The sequence below is a fragment of the Cygnus atratus genome, chromosome 1 (assembly GCF_013377495.2).
Source record: "Cygnus atratus isolate AKBS03 ecotype Queensland, Australia chromosome 1, CAtr_DNAZoo_HiC_assembly, whole genome shotgun sequence".
In the NCBI taxonomy this organism is placed as follows: domain Eukaryota; kingdom Metazoa; phylum Chordata; class Aves; order Anseriformes; family Anatidae; genus Cygnus; species Cygnus atratus.
The window spans coordinates 140,996,063-141,023,514 of record NC_066362.1 but is presented as its reverse complement, the minus strand read 5'-3'; the positions used below and the strand labels follow the sequence as shown (position 1 = coordinate 141,023,514).

The following is a 27,452-nucleotide window of genomic DNA, read 5'->3' as shown; positions in this document are numbered from 1 at the left end:
AAAAAAAAGTAAAAGAAAACAAAAGAGGAAAAAAAAGACAAAAGACAAAGAAAAGAGAAGAGAGGAGGAAAGGGAGAGGGAGAGGGAGAGGGAGAGGGAGAGGGAGAGGGAGAGGGAGAGGGAGAGGGAGAGGGAGAGGGAGAGGGAGAGGGAGAGGGAGAGGGAGAGGGAGAGGGAGAGGGAGAGGGAAAGGGAAAGGGAAAGGGAAAGGGAAAGGGAAAGGGAAAGGGAAAGGAAAGGAAAGGGAAAGGGAAAGGGAAAGGGAAAGGGAAAGGGCAGGGAAACACCCCCCGCCCCCGCCCCGCAGCACGCCGGGGTCCCGCCGCCCCCCTCCCGGGGCTGATGCCTTTCTCCCCGCCCGCCCCCGGCGCCCCCCGCCCGGTACCGGGGCGCCGCCGCCCCGCGCTCGGGACCCGCCTTGGAAGGCCCCCGCGGCGCGCGGCCACCGCCGGCCGGTACCGAACGGCTCGGCAAGGCCCGGCACGGCCCGGCACGGCTCGGCACGGCTCGGCCGGGATGTCCGAGGGCAGCCCCACCTCCCTCCTGCACCTCTCCATCACCCGCTGGTGCGTGCCCCCTGCCCGGGCCGTGGGGAGGGCAGGGATGGGGCCGGGGAGCGCTGGGACGGCGGGGGCCCGGCGATAACGCCCGCCGAGGTTTTGTAAGGCCAGAGGTGCCCCGACAGCAGGGAAGTCGCCCTGAGAGCCTGTGTCCTGCCCCGGTTCGCCTGGAGGTGGCTTGCTGCGGGGGAATAGGGTCACTCGTCCCGGCCTTTCCGCCCGTGCCACCCCTTGGCGTGAGCATCCTCGGCAGGGCGATGCCGAGCCACCGCTGTTCCCTGCGGTGTGATCCCTGGGGTGAGGGCAACGGCTGCACCCCGACACAGCGAGAGGCTTTCTGTAGGGGAGTGAGGTTGTCACCTTGGTTTTTCTTGAGTTTCGTGAAAAGTGCCGTCAGCCGTGGGGCGGCGAAAGAGAAAAAAGGGTTCCCGCCCTTCCTTCCCCACACACGGCTGAATCCAGGTAACAAACAGTATTGAAACCGTGTGTGAAGCAACAGCAACACCTGTAAGAGAACCTGAACTTGACAGCACCTCATCCTCAGCCTTTCTATCCCCCCTCTCTCAGCAAAATCTGAACATCAGGGTCATTCTGCCCATTCGCTGTGGTAGACGCACCCCTGCAAGGGGCGTCCCACAAGGGCATCCCACAGCCACATTGCATAAAACTGAATCATAAATTACCCTTTAAAAGATAAACAGGTTTTTTTTTTGTTTTTTTTTTTTTGTTTTTTTTTAATCAACCTGAATCACCTTTCCAGGTTTTGAAATTTAAAAATGTTTAGCCCTGTTTTGTTGTTGGTGCATTGAAAATAGCAGAACACGCTTTGCTGGAGAAGTGGTTTAACAGCTGACTTGCAACCCCATGTGATGGCCTGGCTACCAAAGCTGCACCTATAACAGGTGGCAGACCCCAGAAAACCTGGAGAACTGAACACATAATGCTCCCCATGGAAAATGTGGATAGAAAGCAGTGGATAAATGGAGGAGGGTTTTCCCCCATGTGTTTCTTTAACCCTCCATCCTTACCACCCTTCTTTAACCCTCCATGCCTTACCACTCCCTTTCCTTTTGCTCTTGCTGATTTTCTTACCAGTTCTGTTTTGATGCATGCCACAGACACCCAGGTTTTGAGAACCTTGGGGCTAGTGGGTAAGAAGACAAGCACAGTGCTCTTTTCTTTATACACTTTTTTTTTTCTGATATGCAGTGCCTTTGTATTATGTATTAACGCTAAGAATGTGTTTTATTTGTTGTTTGAAAAAGGCTCACAGTTTAATAGATGAAAAATTCATGAAACCAAATTCCCCAATATTTTGTCAGTAAATGGTTAAGTGCTTAAGCAAACCTATTGGCAGAAATCAGTAACTGAAGCATGAATTAATTTCTGCTGCACATCCAGTGACTCTTGCGGTGTTATATTAAGGATGAATTTGGACTTAGGTTTAATCTCCTCTGGGACTGCTCAATTATGAAGGGTTTTGAGATGGCTGTCCTAGACGAAACAAGTATTTCTGTCTGCTGGGAGGCAGCGCTCAGTCAGGACTCTTACCTGGAATAAGTTTCGTTCACTATTTGGCCCCACGGAGGGAAATGCCCCATTGGCGGGCTGCACAGTGATCATGTCCTTGCTCCCCGGCATTGAGCGGCCTCTGTTCTAGCAAGCCCGTTCACTGAAGGCCTCGTCCATTATCTACCACCCATAAAGCTAATAGAGAAAGACAAACACTGCGTAGCCTGAAATCGGGCTGTTAATGCTGTGGGGAACACCAAATTAAAGCCTGAACTGCTTATCTCGCCGGGCGACTGGGAGAAGTCCGCGCTCTGAGCCGACCCGATCGTCGGTAAAGACACAGTGAGCAACTGGCACTGCGCTGCACCAGCGTTCATCTGATAAAACAATTAAATACGCGTAAATTGTCAGCCATAACGGAAGTGGAGTCACGGTGAGAAAACACTGTTACACGATTGGCGTGTCGTGCTTTGAAAATTAATCCCCTCTCTGCTTCTCTGCTCCAGCTTTGCTTCTGTATTTGTACTGCGGGAAGCTATTATCATCTGACATCGAAACCATCGCCACTATCTCATAATTAAAGGTCTTTATTCTGGTGAAAGTAATAACTTAGGCTCAGAAGTAACTAAGTTCACATCTTCTTTATCTCACTCACGCAAATAGTTGCGTTGACATGACTATGACCGCTCTGACAGGTAGGATGAGCAAAGGATTTCACCAAAGGGTGTTTAAACACAGAAAACAGTTTAGGCATTGTTGCTCATAATATACAGTAAATGTAAATTAAAAATCTGTACTCTTGCTAAACTTGTGCTAAAATCAATGAGGTTGTATGAGAAAAGAATTTGGTCCTTTGTCATTTGTGCACTCTCTATCCCAAAACATCATCCTGGACATTTCAGAAGAAAAAAAAAAAAACCTCATATTATTGTCTTTGGTACAGCAGAGACCTTTGTAATTAGAAGATAAAAATTGTGTCCTATTAGAGAGATGTTAATGTCCTACATATTGGTTTTAATGTTAGATTGGTACCACTACATTATATTTCTTTATTAAAAACCATGAGATCCAGTTAATTTCTTAACAGAGTCTCACATGACTGCTCTTACACTTTGGGAAAAAAAAATTAAAGTAGAACTTAAAAAGTTAAAAGCAAACTTAGAATATATACATCTGTGAAGATGTATCTTTTTTTTTTTGTTTTCTTTTCCAGAATACAGATTAGCATAAATGTAGCAAGTAGTTCTTACTTTGAATTTATGCTTCCATAAAATAGGAGTAACTACTATGGAGTTCACTCTAAACCTGATTAGCTATTAAAATTTCATGTTAACAATTCTGTTTTCTAATTCTGACAAACTGATTTTTTTTGTTTGTTTGCTTTAAAGGATAGCTGACAATTTTTATTTGTGTGAAGGATGCACTGTACCCCGTTGGCTACTATATGAAATGTATATAGAAAACTGCAGCCCAGGGGCCAAGGATCAAGTAAATTCAGCCACCTTTGGAAAGGTACTGAGTAGACAGGATATATAAGATAAGAAGATGAGATACCCAAACAGAAAGTTGGATAAGTTTGTATCAAATATACTCATTGTGTACCAAGAAAGATTAAATAATAGAGAAGGGAGCAGATGTACTGTATTTTGCTGTAATAGGATAATTCAGCCTAAGAGCTTGGAAAAGGTTGTATTTGAAAGCTTCTATATGGTCCTTCATACCTCTTTGGTTTATTTGGAGAATTGCATCATTCTTTTATATTCTGTGGCAGTTGCACAGAGATTTGTGTTGAGCTAGGAATTACAGCTATGCTTGTGTCTTTGCTAATATATTTCTGGTAAGCTCTCCCAATATATTCCAGAAGGCTTTACCAGAGTAAACTGTGCAAGGTTAATAAACTAGTCCTGAGGAGCTGATTCTTCTGGCCTTAAAAGACCCCTTTGTTTGTTATGCTTTAGTTTTTAATTATACTTAGGGAGATTTTGCTCCAACCACACACACAAAGGTCTTTACAGAATCATCCAAGCAAACTAAATGCAGATGCAAAACCCAATCTCCTTTAAACAGTTACACTCTCCTAATAAGTGGAAACTGATACAACCCACAGGGCAATCACCACTTAGAAACCCCAATTGCAGCAAACACTTACAGCTATTCAACTTTATTTAGCCAATTAAGGAAAACAGAATGGATTGTGATTGTTTGCTGCTCAGAATTTTTGTTCAGAGTTTGTTATTTTTACTGCTAATATTCTCCCATTAGTGCCCATAGTAAGAGCTACTAAGCATTGTTTTAGAAGAGAGTGAAAATAATACAAGTAAAGGAGGTAGCAATCAATTTTGGAATCAACTGAAATCAATTTTGTGTGTGTGGATAACCTCATTTTAGGAATCATTTATCTCAATTTAATTGAATATATATATATATATATTTTTTTTTTCTACTGGGTAACAGTTAAGTCACTCTTACTTAAGATTTGAGTGGATGATCCAGCATGATTGACTTAGCACGGCTTAATGGATCACCACCCATCAGCCAAATCCATGGTAGAACTTGTCCGTTTTGGTGGAGATGTTTGCCATGCAACCCATCACCATCTCTTGGTAGTCAATGGAGAGAAATAAATAGTTACATATGATTCCTCTCACCCTAAATGAGTCAGCCCAGGTGAATTGCACCTTGGAACTGCCTGTTTTTCTTCATTGACTATGGAGTCTGCAGTGACGAGCTTACACATCTCTACCTTGTAGCCCAACAGATGAGACGAATCCCATCCTGTCTGTGCACTTTCAGGTGCGCCAGCATGATTGACTTACCACCAGTAAGCTAAGCCTTCTTGTGGTTTAGGCTAATGCACTTTTCAGTTGGGACAGGCAAGGGTGAAGCATGAGTCTGGTCACGCAGAAGGGCTTAGCTGATGAGCCATAGCTGCTATAGGTTGGTGCTCACAACTGTTTGCTCTCAGCCCTGGCCTACCCAACTCCTTGCAGTGCAAGTGAGCAAGCTGGGGGGCAGCTCCCCAATGTCTTGAAATGGTGTGTCCTGCTATAGCGAGATGTAGGGCCGTGCAGCAAGAGGCTGAGGAGGGCAGGAACTGCAGCTACACGGGTTTCAGCCGAAGGTGCACGTGTAACCAGTTACCAGAGGCTAGCTAGTGGGCTGAGCTATTAATAATTCACCAACCTGTAGTAACCTGACCACACTACATGACTGTGAGGATTTTAGCAATCGAGCCCCGTGTGAATCAAACTGTGGTCATTTAAGACAGCACTAATTCAATCTGCCTGATCACTCTGCCCAAATATATCCCTGTCTGCAGAAGAGCACTGCTAACACTGAAGCTGCAGGTTGGTGTCTGTTGGGGAAATCTGTCCTTGAGTGGGCCTCCAGGCCAACAGTGTGCTTTGCAAAAAGTCCAAACGTTGTGCTGCTGAGTGGAGGCTCCTCTTGCTCAACACCAGCATTGCACACTCGATCCTCTCTTCCTGCTGTATAGGGGATGTTAGCTCCAGCCACCCCTGGCTGCACTCTGTCTTCACAGGATAGCTCATGCAGAATAATCATGGTGAAGTGGGTTATTGCCCTGACAGTATCTTATTATTCTGTAGGGCTTAACCTTGGCAGATGCTGCATGACCTCAGCTCACATTTACCATGGGGGTGGTCAAAAGGTCGCTCTGCAGCTTGGTGATGCAGCCTCTCAAAACCAGATAAGTCAGACCCCAGCCTGCAAATGCTCCTTGCACGAGTGAGTGGGCTGCGTGAGTAAACCCTGCTGGGATGAGCAAGGCTCGCAGGGCTGGCCGAGGACTGGAGAGTCACGGCACTTTCACAGGCCCCCAGCCAGACGTGCTCTTGCAGATCGAGTTCCCCCAGTTGCTGCACCCACCCGCCTGTGGGTGGTCTCCCGGTGTGTGCACTGGGTGTGCTTCAGTGCGAGCGAGGCAAAACAAGCTAGTCTCAAAAAAAAAATTCCTACCCGAGGGAGGTAATCCCTTAAATTACTTAGATTTCAATCCGCAAAAGCCTGATTGAGTTCAGTTCAGTAGTTACCATTTGAGAGGTATGTAAGGACAGGTATTAGCCTGCAAGTTATAGAAAGCAAAAGAAATGATTAAGGAGAAAAAAATGTAGTAGATACGCTTTTGTGCTTTAGAATGATTTTGCCAAGTAACTGTAATTTTCTCTTTGCTTTTTAGCTTATTCGGTTAGTTTTCCCGGGTCTGGGGACAAGAAGGCTGGGCACAAGAGGCAGTGCCAGGTATTGGTTTAGCTTCCTTTGTTTAAAAAATGTTATGTGTAACTGTTCTAATATATATTTTTTTAATGGCTGAATTTTCAGCTCCAGCACTAATACAGCAGCTGAATATTTGATTTCAAGTCCATCCTAAATTGCAAAAACAGATCCAGAGAGATTCATGATGTCACCACATATATTAAGATAGAGTTAATTCCAGAATATCCACCACATCAGAGCAGCTCCACTAGCATATGAATTCCAGATCAGACTAGCTCTTAAAAAATCGGTGCTCGGAGTTGTCCTTGCTTTAACAGCTGGGCTCGTGTGAGGCAGCTGCTGGACCTCACAACCTTCCTCAATGCCCCCGGGACATGGTGTCCGGGATGCTTGGGACTGGGAGATGTGGAGCAGGCAGCAGAGAGTGGTGTATGTGCTTGCAGGCACAGAGTGCTCATCCTTGCACGTATCTGTGCTGTGATCCAGTGGGGACTGGTGGTCAAAAGAACTGCTGTACACAGTTTAAAACCAAATAAATCAGATCAGCCCAGATCTGATCTCCTCCTCCATCTCCCTTCCCTATCTTCCTCTAGAGCACAGGCAGGAGGACTGAGATCGATACACTTCCATTGATTCGCTGTCCAAATATATAATCACACTCTGAACATCCAGACTGGAAAAGGCGATGTTTTAAGGGCACTGAGAAGCAGTAATTTCACAAGCCTTTGGAGTAGCTGTAACGCACTGGCTTTGCAAGTGACATGCCCTTACTTGATCTGTGATTTTTCTCCACTAGTCTGGGCTTGCTATCAGCTTGATCCGGTGAGACCCAGCGTTTTGGGAGTGCCTCGCCACAGATGCTCCCGGGCTTCGCCTGGTGCGCGGTGGCCCTGGGCCTCCCACCGGCAGAAGGTCACCATCTGGTGGCTGCTGGGGGCCAGACACCTCCCTGGCCACCCTGCACCGGGCGGTGATGCTGTCTGAAAAGGTTCCTGCAGAACCCACTGGTGGTACCTGGCTCCCACTGCTCACCAGGATGGGCATAAAACCATAGCAGGTCTTGGAGATTTCTTGCTTTTAGGTTCCACCAATGGGCCACCCAGTCCCTAAGCTGGTGTAAACCACTGCGATGCAGCTGCATGCAAGCCTTCGGCTTCAGGGGGGACATGGAAACTGTCAGCCGAGACTCTGGACCCCAGCTTCTCTAATTGTCCAATGCAACCCTGTTGCATCATGTGTGCTGGCTTATGGTTGTTCATTAAAAAGAAGGTTAAAAAAAAAAAAGTTAAAAAGAGCTTTTAAAGTCGTTCTAGAAACGTTTGTGCAAACATCTTGCATCAGGGAAATAAATTTTCAACAGAATTTTAAAAATGCAGAATTTAAAAAATAAATGTACCTTTTTTACTTGCTCTTTTCTTGCTTAAATGTGCTTTCAGTGGAGGAATATGAATTCTTTGCTGACTATCTTGAAAATCGCATGCTTGTCAGTTCATCAGTTTTTTTTATCTTCTAGGTATCATTATGATGGAATAGCTATCAAGAAGAACTCTTCCTTTTATGCACGGTATTGCTTTCTTCTGTCTGAAAAAAAATATCTCAGGTTTGTTTTCTTAATGTTTTAATCATAAAATATCACCTCACAGTCTATATATCGTCTGCATTTATAACTCTGTAAACCATCTGCTGAACATTGTCAACAGTATTATTATTTTTTCTTTCTCTTATACACACTATAGAAGTGCCGTTCCGGTAAGTAATATCCCTTCTAAGGAAAATCCATCTTGAAAAAGTGTCCTGCCTTATTGGATTTCCTCAAATTGGATATTTTAGACATGTAGGTCTTAAAAGCAGGAACACTTGACAAAACTAAAGGAGCATTATACATAGAGACTCTAAATGGGAGCTCAAATAAATGTACTGACAATTGCTTCTTGACATTGTAGCAACCTCCTTGGTAAACAGTAGGGTGAAGAGATAGTGTATTAAAGTATAAATGACTGCACTGTTTTGAAGAGCCCTACGTGCAATCATGTTATCTGGATTTTGCTACTTGAAAAAATGAGGCATATTACTTTGAAAATACTTCCCTCGTTTTGTTTTAAAATTTCAGATTTTAAAATCACCTATTGTAAGGGAACAGCAATGAGAAAATGTATAAGGCAGGAATGGAAATTGATTGCAAAAATGGAAAATCTAGAAATAATTGATGAATGTAGGATACTGAGGCAAGCTAACTGTAGACTTGATCACATCCCAGTTGTAGGCAGGGTGAGGAAGGTCATCGTTGAGATAAACAAGCTACAGGCTTGCATTTCTCCTGGAGAGAAGATAAAAAGAGGAGATGTGTATATGAATGGATTCTGTACTTTGGTTTCCATTCTTTTAAATGGGGTTATAGTAGCTGTCTATAGCATGAGTGTTCTAGGGATACAAGAGAGGCTATTAAGCACCCAGATATTCTGGCTATTATGAAAGCTGTTTCACTGTCTGTGGTATTTTATAGTATAGTTACTTAATTGAATACACACTCTGCAAGAGAATGGAAAAATTATACCTGCGGGTTTGCTGCCTGTCTTTGCTGGCTTTACAGAGGAGCCATGTTGCAGCAGTCCATAGAGTGACAACAGAGCAAGGATAAAGAAAGGGCAGGGCAAGGGATCAGGTTCTGTACATGATCAAGTGGCAATCAGTTATTGTGAGTCCAAAGAAATTATTCATAGGCAACTCCAGGCTCATTTCAAATGAGAACCTTGCTGAAATGACATCCCTATCTACCAATGCACTCAATATTAAAAATAAAATAAATTTTATTCAGACAAAAATAATCTTGCTAGTTGCAATTCTCTTGAGAGTTGTAAGTCTCTTAACTATGAAAGTATTTTGTCTGATGCTTCCTTCATTTCAGCTGTTGTGTGAAGCCAGACAGCTGTAATTAGAGCAGCTTCCACTCTAAATACAGCCGGTGCCCCTGTCCAGAGCCAGCGTGAGCACCAGCAGCCCCTGGGCAGGCGGGTGCCACTACTACATCTTACTGCCTGTTAAAGGACAGCAGAAGAAAATAGAGAGAAATCAGTAAAAAAAAAAAAAAAACAATCAAACAAACAAAACAACAACAACAACAATAAAAGTCAACAACAACAACAAATAAAATGCAGCTGGAGAGGCATGAGCATCACTAATCCACCCCCCCATACCCACAAATAAAATAGGCCACATACAAAATAAGCAGCGGTCTTGGCCATCTAAGTTGGTTTATTTCCATCAGGTTTCCTAGTTTTGTATATGCTTTGCAAATAGGCAGGAATGCATAAGAAAATACCTCATCTTTACTGTCTTCTCTGTAGGGTTCAATACTTTTAGAAACATGAATTAATTTTATGTGATCCAATATAATATGTATTATGTATTGGGGATATTTAACCCATAAAGCTTCAATCTGTAAGAGCGTTTTGGTATGGAAATTTCCAGGTAATAGTGAAGAAGATTTTGAATATGCCACTGTAGCGCAGCCCAAATGCTGATTTGTGGACCAGACCCAACAAGTGGAATAGACCTTACTGGCTTGTTGCCATTCCCCTCTGGCAGAGATGGGGGTGTTTCTTTGAATAGTGAACATGTCCCCAATGACTGCTGTCTCCTCCCATGCCTGAATCGAGGCCCACATGCAGGTGCTTCTCCTGTAGCATCTACCTGAGGGGAAGGTGGAGCCGAAAGCCCAGCTGAGAGACCCACACATCCACCCAAGCTCCAGGCTGTTGAAGAAAGGGCTGGTTTCAGAACTGTACTGAAAACAGTGTTTCTTGACCCTACTGAGATTGTCACTTGCCATGTTGCTGGTAGTAAGGACCTGGGCCTGTGAAGGGTCTGGCAGGTTGGGAGCTTTGCTTGTTGGTGTCACAGAAATGGACGTAAGATGAAAATAGCTTGCCTTTGACTACAGAGAGGCATTTGCCTTTTGATAGTCAGCGGGGCCTTGGATGTGTCAGGTTGCTGGGCTGGAACAAGCTCACAGGAGGAGTGAAGAGGATACTCTTACTAAGCACCTGTGAGCTGCTCTGCTTTGTAATCTTGAGGTTTTTTGAAGATATGTATACTGTAACTCTGATGATGATGTGGAAGTAGTGTAAACAAGCAAAGCTGTAACCAAAAGGGTCTCCAAATGCATTATAGGAATTTAACAATTTACATTACACTAGGGAACTTTGAGAACGAGGTCTCCCTAAAATGGCAGCTGCTGTGGCAGATCAAGGAGGCTTGGAGTATGGCAATGCCATAAGAATGCCAGTGAATTTTAGCTTCATGAGAGTTACTTTATGATCTAGTAATAGGGAAGGCTTAGGCCTCTGACTTTCTAGTGAAGCAAACTTGTAATTGTTGTATAAAAAAAATCAGATGTGACTCTAGGAAATTATCCTTTCTAATCTCAGAGTAATCCAACAGTCACATTCACCATACTCCTTCCTTTCATTTTTCCTTGGTCCTTCCTGCTCTCCTATCAGTCTTCCTGTCATCCCTACCTCTGCATTTCCCTCTTCAGCTCTAGTTCCCCCTTCCCAGCACCATCTCAGCCCCACCGGGAGACATGGTTGAACCCCTGTGGCTTTGCTGTATCCTATTGCCCTCTCCCTTCACCCACCTCCCATGCTGTGTGCCCTGTCTCTGCCCAGGCACCGCTCTCCAGGGGAGATGATGGCCGCTTCTTCGTGGCAGCTGAGCACCCCGACGGGCACCGGGTGAGTCCGAAGCCCCTCTGCTAGCAGCAGGAGCACAGCCGTGCTCGCCTTAGCTAGCAAGGGTGGGACGGAAGCCGGCAGATAGGGCTCCCAAGGGGTCTGTGGGGTGCAGGAGGGAGAAGGCTACCGCCCGCCATCCTCCCCACACATGGGGAGAAGGGAGCCGGGCAGCCTGCCGAGGGAGAGCGGCGCTGAGATGTGTTGCCATAGCAGCAGCGGCAGAAGGTAGAGCGGGCTGCCTGCTCGGGGAGAGCAGGAACTGGAAAACGTTTGTTAATTTTGTTCCACGGGCTTTAGCAACCTGCAAGGACAAGCCATTTGGTGGAAGTGCTGTGAAACATACACATTTAATCATTCTTCTGTTTGTGGGGACCGAACACATGCAATATTGATGTCGTGCCTGGCCTTTGGCGGGCGGAGGCAGAGGGCAAGGTAGCTTTTCAGATGGCAAGGGTCAGTCCGTGGACAGCAGAACATGAGGGGGCACATTCAGTGCCTTGAGTTCCCACATAGATAAGCTGGCATTTCTGTCCTCTGTCCCTTCAGGACATACAGCGGTGCCCTGGTTTATCAGGCCTCACAGCAGCCCGCGGTCAGCAGCACGCAGTCAGTGTCCTGTCAGAGGGCCTGGGTGCTGGCAGTCACCGAGGGCAGCACGCTTCCTGCAAAGCCCCGACTGCCACCCCTCGAAAGAGGTGTCTGCCAAAAGACTTCCACGAGGGCCCTGGTGCTCAAAATGTCTTCAGAGGCTGCGAGCAGGTGTCAGCAGATAGGGGTAGCTGGGGGAATCCAGTTCTCGCAGCATGTCCCTTTTCCTAGCAGCATTGCCGCTCTCTCCTGCAGGACCAGCCTCGGCAAAGCAGGCATAAGGAGAGAGAGGGAGGGGATGATAAAGCACGAAAGCAGCCCACTGCTCCCCCAGCCCAGGTTTTTCAGCCAAAAGCCAGTTGTCAGGCCTTTGCAGGGCCATGGGAGTGCTGATGGTGTGGAGCACCATGGAAGACTTGCAAAGTACATGGGGGACAGTCGGAAAAAACCTGCCATCTAAACTGATAAAAGGAGCAGAAAATGGGGCCATTGTGCAATCAAAGCACACAAATGATTATGCTTCATTGTTTGCATGTCTATAATTTTTATTATTATTCCAAATAAACTGCAACTACAACTACAAAATCATGTATTATGTACAGGAAGTTGGAAGATATTGCTCTGTTAAATGGCTAATACCTTGCTGTCTGTGGAATGAATAGCTTAGCATCTTAAAATGAAGAAATTAGTCTTCAGACTCATTAGGAAATCCTGGGGCTGCTGAATGACAGGAAAGAGAGGGTTTTTTGTTTCACAAATCCACTGCTGTCTACTTCAGCCTAGTGCTCTCTATCCACTTGGAGATTATTTTCTAGCTAAATGCAGAATAAATTGGTGTGCTTTTTTAAAAGGGTTTCATGTTGTATATTTCACCACAGTGGAGATGCCTGCAGTTCGGCAGATGCAGCTGGTTACAAGAGCAATGGCCAAGAAATAGGAACAGTGAGTTTTAGATAAATTAGACTTAGAATAAAATGGTTTTCTGTCTATTTAGTTAGAACTGCTATATAACATGTTCTAATGAAATACAATTAACCCATCATAATCCCTGAAATAATTTTTGTTTGTGTAACCTCACTAAATGCACAGCCTTCCTTTTCTGAAACCCACTGTTACAGCCCCTCATGCTGCTGAGACAGTGTCCTTTCAATCACTGTGAGTTTACTGGCACAAGGGGTCTTTAAAATACTGTGATTAAGAGAAAGAAACAGCATCCCTGCTCACCAAAAGGGGCTGATGCTAGGCTAACCCCTGGCAGTTCTCAAATATGTGTGGGGTAATGAATTGGCGTGACACTGGGGTTGTTGGAAGTCAGCCTGCAGAGCATGAGCAGCAGAATTATGGGGACCAAAGTGAGGAAAATGAGAGACTGGATGTCTTTCTTACTTTTGCAGAGCACTCAAATACAGTAATGAGTGCACTGAAGTGCATGTAACGACAGCTGATAAAAATCATGCTGCCACCCCATAGCAAAGCCAACTAACTTTAGCCTTATTTAGGAGGTTTCTACTGTGAAATGAGTGCTATAGAAAATATATGTGTGTAAGATATGTATAGTATTAAATATTCACTTGCTTTGGAAAGAAATTCATGAACTATTTGGAATTTGAACATTTAGTCAACCTTCCTATTTCTTTCACCCACCCATACTTTCTAAAAAAAAAAAAAAAACAAAAAAAAAACAAGCATTTCTGTGAAGCAATACATCTTATTAAAAATAATGTTATACAACTTCAAGAAAGTACCTTTAACAGGAATGACAGGATAATTGTGATTCTTTTTAATTGTTTAAAATAAATTCTGATGCATTGAGGGCCAGGATTTGCACTATTTTCCACTGGTCACTTACTTGAAGACTGAAGAAGACAGATATGAATACCTTTTGCCTGAATTCAGGACAGTCTATCCTTGGGAGCAAGAGTTAGCGAAGAAATACCCCTATGAAATGGTACGTTTAAGTATTCAGTAATCAAGCAAATTAGCTCATTGCCTGTGTGATCTTTTTGCACACTCTTTTTGTTCACCTTCTCCAGGTTGTACTGCTTGCAAATGAGTACAATAACTACTGCCAAGTCCTTTTACAGGTTGTGAGAATGGAGGAGCTTGACAAGGTATGCCTTTGCTTCAATAACACTCGTGGTGTCAGCAAACATCTATAAAAATGAAATTGTTTCTTTGTAGCTCATTTAGCTGATGGTTTTATCTAAGGTAGATGAACATTTATAAACAAAATGAGTATTCAGTCAAATTATTCTGGAATTCTTAATGACCTGCTCTAACTATTTGATGTGGGCACAAAACGAAAGGCTATAGACACATATTTCTCATTGTATCCACATATCTGTGCTACACTTCATTTCTCTCCTCTTTCTCATGCTGCCTTGCCAGGTTCAGCATGCTGCCCCAGGATGCTCCCCGCCTGAAGCCAGCCTCCATCCCTGGAGCCAGCCTGGCTCCAGGACTATTCTTTTGCTTCTGTGCTAACGTGTGTCATTTCACTGAGTCACACTTCATATTTCACTAGTGTAAAATTGGTGAAAAATCATAAAGAATTTTGTGCAATAGGTGGAAGACTGTATCGTGTCATTCTGGAAGTCTCTGCAGCCTGAAAAAATCGCATTTATGTCCTTGCCAGATGTGTGCGAGCTATTCAAGTGCTATGATAGGCAGCTATTCCAGGTACTGTAGACACGTTTCTTGTAATTATTTTGTGTTTGTGTTTTTTGCTAGCTCTACCTGAGAAAGACCAGCTGTTTATTGTGTGATGTACAATGGCATTTTATTATTATTATACCTTTTTTTTTTTTTTTTTTTGAGACAGCACAGTTTGGATTTTGAAAGGATCTAGTGGAATTTGAGACAACTGCCACTTTGCTGCCATATCTTCCCTTGAAAGTCCCTAACATCAATGGAGTATGCTGTTATAAATGTGGTCTGTGGTTCTGGCATGAGGATATGTGACTGAAATTCTGACCAATAGCTGTTTTCTAAACTTCAAGGGAGTTATTTTTCCTTTGATAACACTACTGAATTTCTCAGTGACATACCACATTGACATACAGAGCTTTCTGCTCAAAATGATTTGCTTCTTATTCACAGCAGGTCACCAAGCAATGTCCAGTAATTAATTCAGGAAACAATGCTTGCTGCTAGATCTTGTTCCTTCTGCTAATAAATGTAGCTTAGTTACTGCCTTAAGCGGAGGAAAAGAATGGTCTTTTTTCATGATTTACATTTAAGCTGTCAATGCAGTTTTGTTTCATGCTGCTGTAAACACATGTAGTACACAAATCGTGCAGCTCCATACATTTGTATTGTAGGAAATGGAGAACATTCTCCTTCGTGACTTCCTGGAGGAGGTGTCTGTGCAGTACCTGAAGTCAATCAGACTGTTCAGTAAAAATGTTAAACTCTGGCTGCTTAATGCTTTGGAAGAGTTGCCAGTGCTGCTCCAAACAACCAAATGTAAAGGTATGTAAGTAACAGAGAGATTTCATAAAATAATCTTTGCTTAAACTGCAGACAAGATTGGGTTACAAGACTCTTACAGAAATTATTTTAAAAACTCTTTTAGCTGAAGTAACCTTGAGAGTAGCGAGGACTAGAGTTGGCATACAGTTAAAAATAAATGGTCTCAGATGACATGAGAGAACAAATTTAAGCCCAAATTATTCCAAGATCATGGTAAATTAAAGTGTACTTGAATCTTTTTAAAGACATGTCTTTTGCCATGATCACTTTGACTGTGTTGATGACTATGAATAATAAGCACCCTGCCCTCGAAATTTAGGTATTCTTCTGTCTCTTTACCTTGCAAGTGGTTTTATGTAGATAAATTAATTAATGACTATAGGGCAGTTCAATTTAAAGTGAAGAAAAAAAAAAAGGCCCACAGGGAAACTCTGACTCTGTCATTAGAGTAGGATTTGAAAAACTTGTAATACACAAAGGTGTGTATTTGTAAATATGTACATACATGCATACATTTATGTATGCAAATGTGTTCATGCATACATAATGTTCAAGGACAGGTTGGATAGGGCTTTGGGCAATCCAATGTAGTGAGACATCCCTGCCATGGCAGGGGGTTGGAACTAGATGATCTTTAAGGTCCCTTCCAACCCAAACCATTCTGTGGTTCTATGATTTATATATTATGCTGAAGAATCTGGCTAAATCAAAATGCTGCTCAGTTGCTCACTGAGTGAGAACCATCGCTGCAGTGACAAAGCAGGGCTCCTGCATTGACATAGGACTGTGTTCGTATTCATATGCTTAATAATGACTTGCAGTCAGTCTTAACTCCGGCAGTTCTTACATTTAAATGCTTGGCAGAGCAAACTTAGTAATCTGCTTTTAACACATTTGTGTGCATGGAAGTGCATGTAATTAACCAGCCAGAACCCTTTCTATGCACATCCAGGACTGGGTTTATAAAAACATCAGAGATACAGAAATTTTCACTTGAAAATCATTGCCTGTCTGCAAAAGATTTTAAGTTGTTTTATTCTTGATTTTCCTGCAACTAAGAATCAGTTATTTTATATTTTATTCTTAAAAAGGGTATTCTTGAACCACGCTTTTCATAATTCCAACACATTATAGACAGGAGCAAATACAGCAACAGAAATCAGCTTTTATTAACAATTCTGAAGAATTATAGATGCATAAAAGTGAAAAATGTGAACTCTGTAATCAAAAAATAGAAGGTTTAGAGTTAATGTTGCCATTAGTCATCTGAAACCATACACATAAAAGAATATTTCTCTTGCTTTCTTGCTTGAGAAGTACTTCATGGAGAAAAAAAAAAAAAAAAAGAAGTATTTTTCCTGTGCGTCACGGGCTAACAGGTTTGCAGTGAAGGAAAAGTAGTAGCTTGGGCAGCTGCTGCTTGCAAGCTTTAAATTGGCAGTGTCCCCAGCACAGAACGCAGCTCAGTTACCTCCATGTGGCCTGAGCTAGCCTGCTGCTCCCTGAGGGGTCTGCTTTCTCACTTAAGAGATCTGTCTTTATTAATGTCTTTAAGAATGTAAAATATTAATGATATGAAACATCTGCTTCTTCTTCTTTAACAGAAGTTACACTGTTTATAAAAAGACTCAGGAGAAAGACAGATCTTTCTAATATGGCCAAGGTATGTTCTAGAATCCATGAAACAGAAAAGCTGGGCATCTCACTCACTCAAGAAGCCCACCTGCAGTCGGGATTATTTATGAGATGCTCCACTGTAGTAGAACAACAGCAGCACAGGTGTTCTGGTCTGTATACCGACTGGTCCAAATCATGCTCACCCTCCTACCCACCTCTGCCCCCATAGTATGTATCCCTCTGGATTTTGTGAAAGCCTCTGAGGTATGGTTAGTGGTCCTCCGCGGAGAGGAGAACATCACTGTAGTTAGAAGGATCAGGTGACACATGGGAAACCACTAATATATTGCTTGCAGTGAAACTGCATGGTCTCAAAGTCTGTAAGAGCACAAGGCCTTGAGCTTTTTCATGGATCTCAGGGATCAGCTGGCAAAATCTTCTCCATCCTCTGAGCAGACAGTGTTGGAAGAAGTGCTTCAGGGAACTGTCCTCTGAACTTTACTCCTCAGGGCATCGCTTTATTTCTGGGGAAGAGAGAGACAAAATATATCTAATATCTCTGTCTACTTTTTGCTCTCCAGTATCATTCTCAGCTACAGTGACAAATGAGATGCATCAAGGAGCTGTGCCCTTTGAATACCATGAAGTAAATTGCTTCGTTAACCTGTACTTACTCACTGCTGCGTTATTTTGATGGGCTGTGCGCTCCATGCAGCATTCCTTCCATTGCTGTCCTTGGATGCTTCCTAAACCTTGTTTTTTGAGGTAGCCCAGGCCATCACACAACAGATAGGTCACAGTCAACATTTAATTTACACCCTCAAGATTTAGGGCAAGAGAGTTTTACCCTAACTGGGGGGGTGAATTTTACCCTAATGCCAGCGGCAACTTCTAGTTGCTGCATTCTCTCTTTGCACTGTTTAACCAACACAAATTGAACCTTGTAGACCTGAGAAACTGTGTCAGATCTGTACTTAGAGCTTGAGCACACTCTCAGCCTGGTTCTTCTTCATGATTATGAGCTGTTCACACTATTTGCACAAGGAAATGGTATTTGCACCTTCTCTAGGGCCTCTTTAAAATGTGAGGAGGTCAAAGGAGCTCCAGTGTAATTGATGATTAGTCCCATTGGCAATTTAAAAACAATAGTTTCAACAAGTGACAATATGTAAGTCCTGTAAATCAACATCCCCATAATCTTTCAGCAGTCACACAGCCTCAATTATACCTTCTGTTAGGGATCTTACCGTTTAGCTATTTATACTGGGCTCCAGCGAAACAGATACCAGATAAAGATTATCCTGCAAAATTACTCCCCTGTCTAATGCATACCAGAAGATGGTTAGCTGGACACCGTGAGTGTTTAACATTTTCAGCATGTGAGAAACACGCAGATGCTTCATGGGGAGGTGGATGTCACTCAGAGAAAACCACAAAGTGTTTCAGTTGGTCAGACCAGACCCTAGGTCTGTGTGGACCTGTATCCTGTTCTCAGATGCTCAGGTAGACTAGGTATGCATAGAGCAAATGATACCCTACTCTTTTGCCGTTGTACTCTCCAGGCTTACCATCAATCTGAAATGAAGGTTGTATCTACATTCTTTCATTTAATAGCCCGGTTTGGGCATTCACAAAGTCTTGGGGTTGTGAGTTCCAGGATTTCATTACTTCTTGTGTGAAAAAGCACTTTCTTTTATTAGTTTTAAAATTTGTGCCCTTCATGCAATTCTTCTTGCAGACCTCTATCACATCCTTTCTCAGCTATTTCTATCTTAACCTGACATTTATTTAATTTTCTTGTATGGGAGCCTAATCAGCCTTCTTGGTTTTCTCTGTCTGAAAAGCACGTTGAATTTCAACCAGAGACAGGTGGTCAAAGCAGGTGACAGTGCTCCTAATGAGAAGTATTATTGAGGAACTGTGCAGCTGCAGCTTCAGAATGGTGTAAACACACTGTCCCTTGTAGAGCACTTTGCAATAATTTAGCCACCTGGTGAGAAAATCTGAACAATTTTGGCAGGGTCAGCATTCAGAAGAGAAAAAAGTAACTTTCCCATCATGTGGAGATAAAGCAGGCTGACATCTGCTACTACCTGGATATACAGAAGTAATTAGGGTATAAAAAGGAGCGAATTCCCTGTGAGAAAGGAATTTGAGTATAACATGTGTCATTTCCTGGGGCTGATTCCTGCCTCTGGTAAGCTGTATTTAAGCGTTGTCAGGGCTGGCTCTCAGTCAGTTGGAGTATTACACTTAGTACACTGAAGTGCAATGGGTAAAAAACGCTAAATACATTTCTAAAACACTCAAACATGGAGCTGGGTGCTAGCGTCCTGCTGAAGGTGCTACGCCTGGTAGTTCCCAATGTTCACATTGTGTGCTCTTTGTCTGACACTGGAAACTGCACGTAAAACAAGGAAAGACACCTTGTTTTTAACTTAGCTGAAAAGACTACCAAACAAGTATGAGGCTGCTTGTGATATTTCAGTAACGCTAGCACAATAATGAAGAACAAAAGTTCTAGATTGGGAGTTATGCTTGAAAACAAATGTTTGTGGGGTCACAGTAAGTAGTATTCTCTGCCATGCACCCGATGAATGGGATTTGTTAAAATGCTCATGAATCCTGAAGTTTTTTTCTGAACTTTACAAAAAAATATTTTTCCTCTAGAAAGCAAAACTGGACACGAATTATTGATATAAATGCCCCAATTCAACAATCTTTGGATCTCATAAGTTTCAGTATGAAAGTGAGAGACTAAATGTATGGATGAATGAATTTTAATAGATTCAGGTTTAATTTCCTTCATTGTTTTCCACTTAAAATATTATCATCGGGAATCTGAAGTAATACTGTGTGATATTAGCAATTAATTAAAAAAAAAAAGGAAGAGATGAGGTCAAAAGTTATGCTGAAAATTGTCTGCACTATCTGTGTAAGTAATACTTCTGGGAACAAATATAAAACCAGATTCTTCATTGACAAGTGACTTAAAAGCAGAGAAATGGAACACAATCCCTACTATTATTTTAATTAATGCCCTATTTCTAATCTTATTTATACCTTCTCAAAGGTTTGAGCAACTCAAGAAAACTTGCCTTTTAATTTAATTGAGACATATTAAGGATCGATGTCATTGAGGGAAAGTTGATCCTAATATACCACTTCATTTTTTAGACAAAGTAGTGTTATTTGGCATAACTAAAATAACTATAGGCAAAAAGAATTGTGCAGATACTTCAAGCATGTGCTAGTCTTGTCTGCTCCATCATAGACACCACCACAAAGTGTCACTGAAAATGGTATCACCCAGAACAAAAACACTTGAAGACAACATAAGATTCATCTCCTTTGATTCTTTTTTTTTTATTTTTTTCCATTTGGAGACTGGTGATTTATTTAAAATTCCAATTCTAACTTAACATTGAATAAGAGAAGCTTTTTTGACTGAGTTAAGGGCTTGAAAAAATGAAGGATATTAACTGTGTTCTTATTATCTGTAGACAATGCGAATAGTCTTGAACAACAACAGCAAAGTCACTGGTCTGAGATCAGACTTGCATGCTGTCATCAACCAGGGATTTGTCGATATGCCTGGAAACCTCTTTCAAAAGATGTTTAGGAATCCGGATGAACTGCAGAACGACACAGAAATCAAATGTAATATTTTTTTTCTATATTTTTCTATCCATTTAAGCCCCTGCTTGACATTGTTAAAGCTCTAGCATTTCCTTTTGTTTATTCATGGCATCTGCCCTAATGGGAATTATAGTCTTGCAATAACCCTGTGTACTGGAAAGGAGCCAATAAAATTGAGAATGGAGCATGTAATATTATCCTTTTAACTTTAAAGGTTAAGAATGAAAGGCTTTCGGTACTGATTCTCTCTTAAAGCTCTCTGCGGCAGCAGGAGTGGGGTTTGTGTTTCTAAACGATTTGTCTTCCAGAAGAAGGTTGACAAACAGGGACATTCACTTTTAATGCTTGTCTTTGATAAACAGAAGTTTCCAAGAATTGCATTTTCCCTGTTATTAATCAAAGTACACAAAATTACTTCCCGTGGCCGGATTTTACCTGTTGTATGCTGAACTGGACAAGGGCTATCGACCTCTCAGCTTTCTTGCCCTTTTGCTCTACTGCGGCCTGTAGAATTGGTGCTGAGCTGTAAACACTGAAATACACAGTTTGCATGCAGCCACGACATAATGCATTTGCCGGTTTAATGAAAAGCGATGGGAACATAATGGCAAGTTAATTCTTAGATTAATGGACTGCCATTTAAATTATTAGCAAGAGGCAGGCATCTCGGACCAGGCTGTGCTCAGAACTGATGGAAGAAGCCTGAGATCTTTGTTCCTGGCCTGCTGCCGGCGCGCTCTCTGACAAGGGATGCACCACCGCCTTTCTGTGACTGCTTTCAGCAGGCATAATAATTTGCTTTGTTCGCAGAACCACCAGGAGATCCCTGCAAATAATATTTATATACGTCTTCAAATCAAAAACACCATGCAGAAAGTGTTTATTTCATTTACTCTTTATATGAATGATTATCTTTTCCAAGATGGATTTGCTGCATTTCTCTGTTTCCACTGCTTTTCCAAATTGTTATTTTAATAAATAATGCTTCAAAGCCCCTATGCATATGCCTTCTGGCGGGAAGGCCTCTTAGGTAGAAGGGTATAGACTCTGAGGGGTACAGTTGTGATGTACCTCGTGGCACTGAGTAGTAGGTTCTAATCTTCTGGGGGAACACCTGTACTGGTTTTTGCAATATTATCTATATTTCCGCTGAGCTACAGAATATTCTGTAATTTCTGTTATTGTTTTAAAACAGTTTCCACCCCCTCAACAGATAAAATATTTTTTTTTCTCAACCCTATAAAAGCTTAGATAAGCAAGTTAGTATTGCATATAGCCATATGCCAGCTTGGACTTATGAAATGTTTACTCTTTCCACTTTTGCCATGATGACTAGGTTGGTGCAGATATGGACATAAACTTGAATTCTGACTGATTTCAAATCAGGGTGCTAATCACCATTCAAGGAATGGCACAGTTATATTAATCAAGATGCTATAAGCAGATGTCTTAATATATTTTAAGCCAAAGATGAAAGAAAAAAAAAAAAAAAAGCTAGAAACTGCAGAAACAAACCAAAAAGTAAGCCGTAAGCCAATCACTTCAAGTAATGATCTCCTTTCTATATTTCATAGGTTTGAATGACTTAATATCTTTGCTGGCACCTTCTACAGATATTCGGGTTCTCCTGAACTGTATGTCTTCAAATCTTCAGGCTTTTGTCATTGAGGTATAAAATTAATTTAATACTTTCAGAAAAGGAAGAGTGATCACACCATCTATCCCCCTACAAGCTGACTGTCAATAGTTTGCAGGAGCTACATTGTATACCAGCAACCTGACCAGACTGCAGATTTGCATAGACACAATTTATGCATGCTGCAGAAAAAGGGGGAATTAATTGGCGTACAAAAATTCCATCTGTGCAAACAACTACAAGCCTATTTCTGTGGATATATCCACTTCGGTGATTTCAGAATCTGGTCTCATTTTGTAGACACATGCTATAATAATGCTCCCTTATACACCAAGATCCATAAGAAAAATGTTAGTATAAACAAAGAGAATACTTCATGATTCTTGCAACTGTTGATTCGTGAAACTGTTGTTTTTAAGCAGGTGGTAGGAGAGTGATAAATTCTAGCACAATGGCTCTACCTCTTGTGAAAGATTTAAGTTAGATCATCCTTGCATATAGATCTTTCCCCAGGTTGCCAACTCTAGCACCCCTCTTCCATCACCGATACAGAATTAGTGATAGCTTGATGGTACGACTGCACTCTGTCAGTTGGACAGACCAATGAATTTAGGGCTGGGGGTGGTTTAAGTCTTTCATTATTTTTTTTTTCCTTTTCTGAAGAAGCAAGATAAACTGTACTTCTTCAGCTTAATTATTTCCTGATAATTCATGTGGGTTTTGTAATTAAGATTAGCGCTTTGTAGTTCTGTGGTGCCTTCATCTCACAGACCCATCAGTTACCTCATGGGATGGTACAGAGAAGATGGATTGGGACTTCTCCTGGGGGTTCACAATTATAAGGCAATAGACACAAGCTGCAGCAAAGGAAATCTGAATAGATAAAAAGAAAACAAACAACCAAAACCCCAAATAACAAAAACAAACAAACAAAGCCCAACAACAACAACAACAAACCCACAAGAATAGTTCACCACAGGAAAAGGTTACCCTGAAAGGCAGTGAATACCTTGGAGATATTCAGAACTTGTCCGGACAAGACCTGAACTAAAATGACATTCAAAGATCCCTTTCAACCTAAGCTATTTTAGGTTTCTAACCAAAAAGCTGAATTTTCTACCTTCATATGCAGTTTGTACAGGGGAATTATCCGCAACACAATATGGGATCCTTTTAACCAGCTTTATCATAAAGCAACTTTTTTTTTTTTTTTTTTCCCCTCTATTTGCAGCCAAGCAGGAATAAAGAGGAATTTAGAAAACTGGCAGCCGATTTCCAGTTGAGATGGAACTTCCTATTAACTGCCGTGAGCAAGGCTATGACACTCAACTACGCAGACAGCTTTGGTAAGTAAGGGCTTTGTGACTGCCACCTGATGCACCCCTCTGGGACCTGAGGTGGCAGAGGCACCGGGTCACTTCGACGGACAGAAACTCAAGCTACAGCCGAAAGGGGCATCGCTTCTCTAAGGTGAGCAAAAGGGAGGGAGGCAGGGAGATGCAGCTGGAGATGGTGGGAAGAGCAGGACTCCCTCTTTCGGCAGAAGCTGTCGTTTGTCTGAGGGGGAACGGCAGACTCAGGTGTGAGCATTGCAAGGGCTTCAGCAGGAGGGGTGCTGGAGAGCTGGGGCACTAATATGGCAAACCATCAAAATTCTGCATTTCCCCGTGATAGCTTCCAGACTTCCAGATTCTGTCTGTATAATACAGGAATAGCAGATCCAAATACTTGTCAATAAAGCAGTTAGTTCCTCTGACACCAGATACAGGCTCCTTCCCTTTCCTTATGCTTACACCGATGTAAGTGCTTGCCTAGCCAGCAGCAAGCTGTTTAAGATATTAAACTGATTGAAAACTAGTCACCCCTCCAGTTGGGTTAGTTTTCTCTCTGTTTTAGTGCTCGGAGCTGCCAAGCATCAAATCCATCACACACTAGTGCAAGGCAAGAGAAGTGAGGGGACTATGAAGTCAGATTTACTTAAAGTGGCTTGAAGTGGCACAACCATGTCTTGAATCAGCTCTGTCTGTCTGTTTCACTTCTATATGGCTTCAAACCTAACTGCCTTTCTCTTTATTTGTAAAACCTTTCAGAAGCTATCTGTCTATTATTCATTCTGCAGAAATGCACCATCTCCTCTGAGTAACATCTGATCCCAGACTGCATGAATCACTTTTTAGATTTTCAAAGAAGTACCTTCATATTTTTTCCTGTTCTGTTGGATGGAGCTTCACACAAATAGCCAAAAACCCCTCATTATCTTCTTAGAAATCCCCCTTCAAAGCTCTACTTCCCTGTGTTTTCTACAAAGACATAACAAAGGGGTATGCTAAGGTTACTGCCTTTTATATTCTTCAGTAATCTTTCCCTCTTACTGTCTATGTTTGTGCATGTATGTGCGCACCCCTTTTCTGCATCTAGCTGTTACCTTTTGCCTTATAATTAGATCGCAAACTCCCAGGAGCAGGATTAGAGTTTTGTTCTGTGACTACATGGAACATAGCACAGTACAGTCCCTTGTCCATGGGCTGCTTCATTAGAGTAGTAATAAAATAATCATTCCTCTCTATCTCTGCAGAAGAGTTCTGCACAAAACTCTCCCACATTGGATGCAATGTTTTGACCACTGAGTGGAAATCGTGAATGAATTCCAAGAACAGCACTGGAAGCATAATGTTTATTGAAATTCCCCATGGTGATGAAATCCTCTCCCTTCTTCCCACTATGAGAAGAGTTTAATGAATTGCCTCCCTGTTCTACAGTTGCCAGTGGCTGGGAACACAATTAATGCCATCTGATGTAGAACATCTCTTCCTCTGCTAAGCCTTCCTTAAACTAGTTACAAACAATGTTTTCATCCCACTTACGATAGCCTTATTACTATACTTCATTAGCATTAAGATTTAATTTATTCTCACATATGACAGAGTTTAAAAAAATGCCTTTATATCTTTCTCTGTGATGCTTCAGTTAAACTGGTCATTACTATCTTCTTTCTTAACACCATTGGTTCCTTAAGACATTGGGTTATATGATCTAACAATGTCTGTCCTTTCCCTTTTTTCTATTCCGGTAGGGTTTTGAGCCATAGTGGACAAGGCTTAGGCAGTTACCTTAACAAGCCACCTGGTGTAAAAGCTCTGTACTCAGGGTCATTGCTTTTCAGAAATTTCTTAGATCTCAGCATTTCTTGCAGGAATGGTGGGCTTCCTGCAAGTCAAAATATGCAGCATGCACCGAGGAAACAAAATTACTGGGGCAAAATGTCGAATTTTCTGTAAATGTCTGTCATGTTCATGCAGTGTGCCTCCCCACAAAATAAATCACATACGAGTAACCAAACCCAGACTTACTTCTGTGTGGGGCTCTTGCTTGGAGCTTGGCACTTCTGGCACACATAATATGCTGCCATTCCGACTTACACCTCTGAATTCAGGATGGTTTTTTACCCTCTTCCAGTCCAGCCTCTACATGGTGCTCAAGTGCAGTCGGAAGAACTGTGCAGTTACTCCCCTGTAAGGCTGCAAGGAGCAAGTGTGCTACAGCAGTCAGGGCTAACGGGACTTAGTGGCACTAAGGGATGTGGTGTAGTGATGGGACTCAGAAATTCAGGTTGATGGTTGGGCTTGTTGATTTTGAAGGTCTTTTCCAACCCTGATGATTCTGTGATTCTATGCTACAGCCCTTTCAGTCCCACCTCCTTCCCTGCAAATGTACCTCTACATATCTCCACCACAGAACCTTACATCAGCTGGTACAACTCCATTTCCTTTACCAGTCTCCCTTCTGCAGCATCCAGGGGCGTATTGCTGAGACACGCTGGTTGGACAGTCATCTACGTGCACAGCTACACCTGCTTTGGCACTTCACATCTACAAAATGCTTCCAGGGTCCTGATCCTGACAGTTCTGGGTTCTGTTAAGGTGTGACTGTAGAAGGCCCTGTGACTGTCTAACAGTTCCTACTATGACCTCTTTTCAAAAAGGGAACACTGGTAGATTTATATCCAAACAGCTTCAGATCATGAGGATTGCAACAGCTTCCTGACCACTGACTTACACAAGTTTCATCTCTATCTTTTGTCAACACAGATGATTCACCAGATGCCACTGATTCATCTGCAAAAATAGTCCTGGACCAGTTTGCAATGCAAACAGCCTAACATTTCAGAAATTAATTTCTGTGACGTTATTTGCTATTAGCAGTTAATGCATTCCTCTTTTGTAAGCAAGCTGCTTCAACCTAATCTCTTTTCAAAACTGTGTCCCTTCATTATCTCAAGGGACAACTGGAGTGGTAGCTTCTGTCTCATGCTTACTCTTATTTAATACACTGAAAACTCCTGTGATATAAGACTGTTAGAAGCACTCATTGATGCCTTGTGTCAGGTCTGTATAGTCTGAGCTCAAGTTTAAAAGTCCCCATCCTTGTCACATAGATAAACAAGTCCTATCACTTATTTTGCTATCATTTAAAGATCCACAAAAGGACCAACAGTGGAAGCAGCAGCTTCTCAGACATCAAAAGAGGCACTGTTGCTCATTTTTAAAGCTCTGGAAGTCTTGGTTGTGCGTAGGAATTGTATCTTCTCATTGATGTCCATGTAAACATGTTTGTGGGATGCAGAGACTCTGAATTACTTGATAATTCCCATGGAAATTTATGGCATGGGAGAAGACCTACACTTCACTTTAAGGGCTTTCAACCAAAGGTATAATTCAAAATTCAATGGCCTCAATGAGTCTTTTTCTTGACTTTTAGCAATTATACCCCCAGCTGCAAGGTAGGCCATTTAATGTCATAGGTACAGAACATACAGAAGTAGGAGGGTTTGCTTGCAAAGAGGTGGAACGTTTTATCTGTGCAAGGGGAAAATGGGGATGATATGTGGCTGCTGATAAGCCTTGTAGTAGCAGTGAATCCGGGGGAAGAACTTGAACAGAAAAGTGAATAAACACAAGAACACTTTTCTCTGTAGCTATAATAAGGGGAAAAGGCTTTTGCTTATATTTAAAATCCGTATTTGGTGTATATTTTGCCATGATATTTGGAAGTACGTAATTCTGTAAGTATTATTTAATGAGTGCTAGACTGCTTTGTCTAGTCCATTACTACAAAAAAGCCCTTCTAAAAAGAACACATCATGAAAATATGCAAATTAAGAAATTGCTACAATTATTTATTTTTTTTTCTTTAAATCTAGGATCCTGGCATTTGTTTAATTTGCTACTCTTGGATTATGTTGCTCACATTTTCCAGTCCTATATAGAGGAGGAGGGAGCTGAAAGCTTCTATGTCACAGAGCAAAATGATCCACCCCTTCTGTTGGTTTATGAGCCCAGCTACCTTTGGGGCTATTTTGCAGAGGAGCAACCCCAAGCCAAAGCTCCACAGCCAGCTCTCATAACTCTGATGCAGAGCCCGAGTAACGTCAGATTAAGCGACACATATTCAGAGTTCTGA

At 42.2% G+C, this 27,452-nt stretch overlaps 1 protein-coding gene and 1 long non-coding RNA gene across 2 annotated transcripts; one reads left to right on the top strand and one right to left on the bottom strand.

Moving 5' to 3' along the window:
• The first annotated feature begins 516 nt into the window (after positions 1 to 516).
• Positions 517 to 27,452, top strand: RFX8 (regulatory factor X8). Its single transcript, XM_050713400.1, has 15 exons — positions 517 to 566; positions 3,461 to 3,584; positions 6,271 to 6,332; positions 7,822 to 7,908; positions 10,976 to 11,041; positions 12,508 to 12,571; positions 13,443 to 13,577; positions 13,663 to 13,740; positions 14,195 to 14,308; positions 14,950 to 15,100; positions 16,705 to 16,763; positions 20,221 to 20,377; positions 21,931 to 22,025; positions 23,224 to 23,338; positions 27,193 to 27,452. The coding sequence occupies exons 1-15, from the start codon at positions 517 to 519 to the stop codon at positions 27,450 to 27,452; spliced, it is 1,617 nt and encodes a 538-aa protein (XP_050569357.1).
• On the bottom strand, positions 20,207 to 25,366 carry LOC126913461 (uncharacterized). Its single transcript, XR_007708798.1, has 3 exons — positions 25,343 to 25,366; positions 20,792 to 21,182; positions 20,207 to 20,352 (listed from the first exon to the last, which is right to left on the bottom strand). It is a non-coding gene; the product is annotated as an uncharacterized LOC126913461 (long non-coding RNA).

What these genes read in the sequence shown, in the direction of transcription:
- RFX8 (XM_050713400.1), top strand. Translation starts at nt 517, where the DNA reads ATGTCCGAGGGCAGCCCCACCTCCCTCCTGCACCTCTCCATCACCCGC. An exon ending in ATTCAGCCACCTTTGGAAAG is followed by an intron (nt 3,585 to 6,270) that starts GTACTGAGTAGA and finishes TTTGCTTTTTAG; the next exon opens with CTTATTCGGTTAGTTTTCCC. An exon ending in TCTGAAAAAAAATATCTCAG is followed by an intron (nt 7,909 to 10,975) that starts GTTTGTTTTCTT and finishes GTCTCTGCCCAG; the next exon opens with GCACCGCTCTCCAGGGGAGA.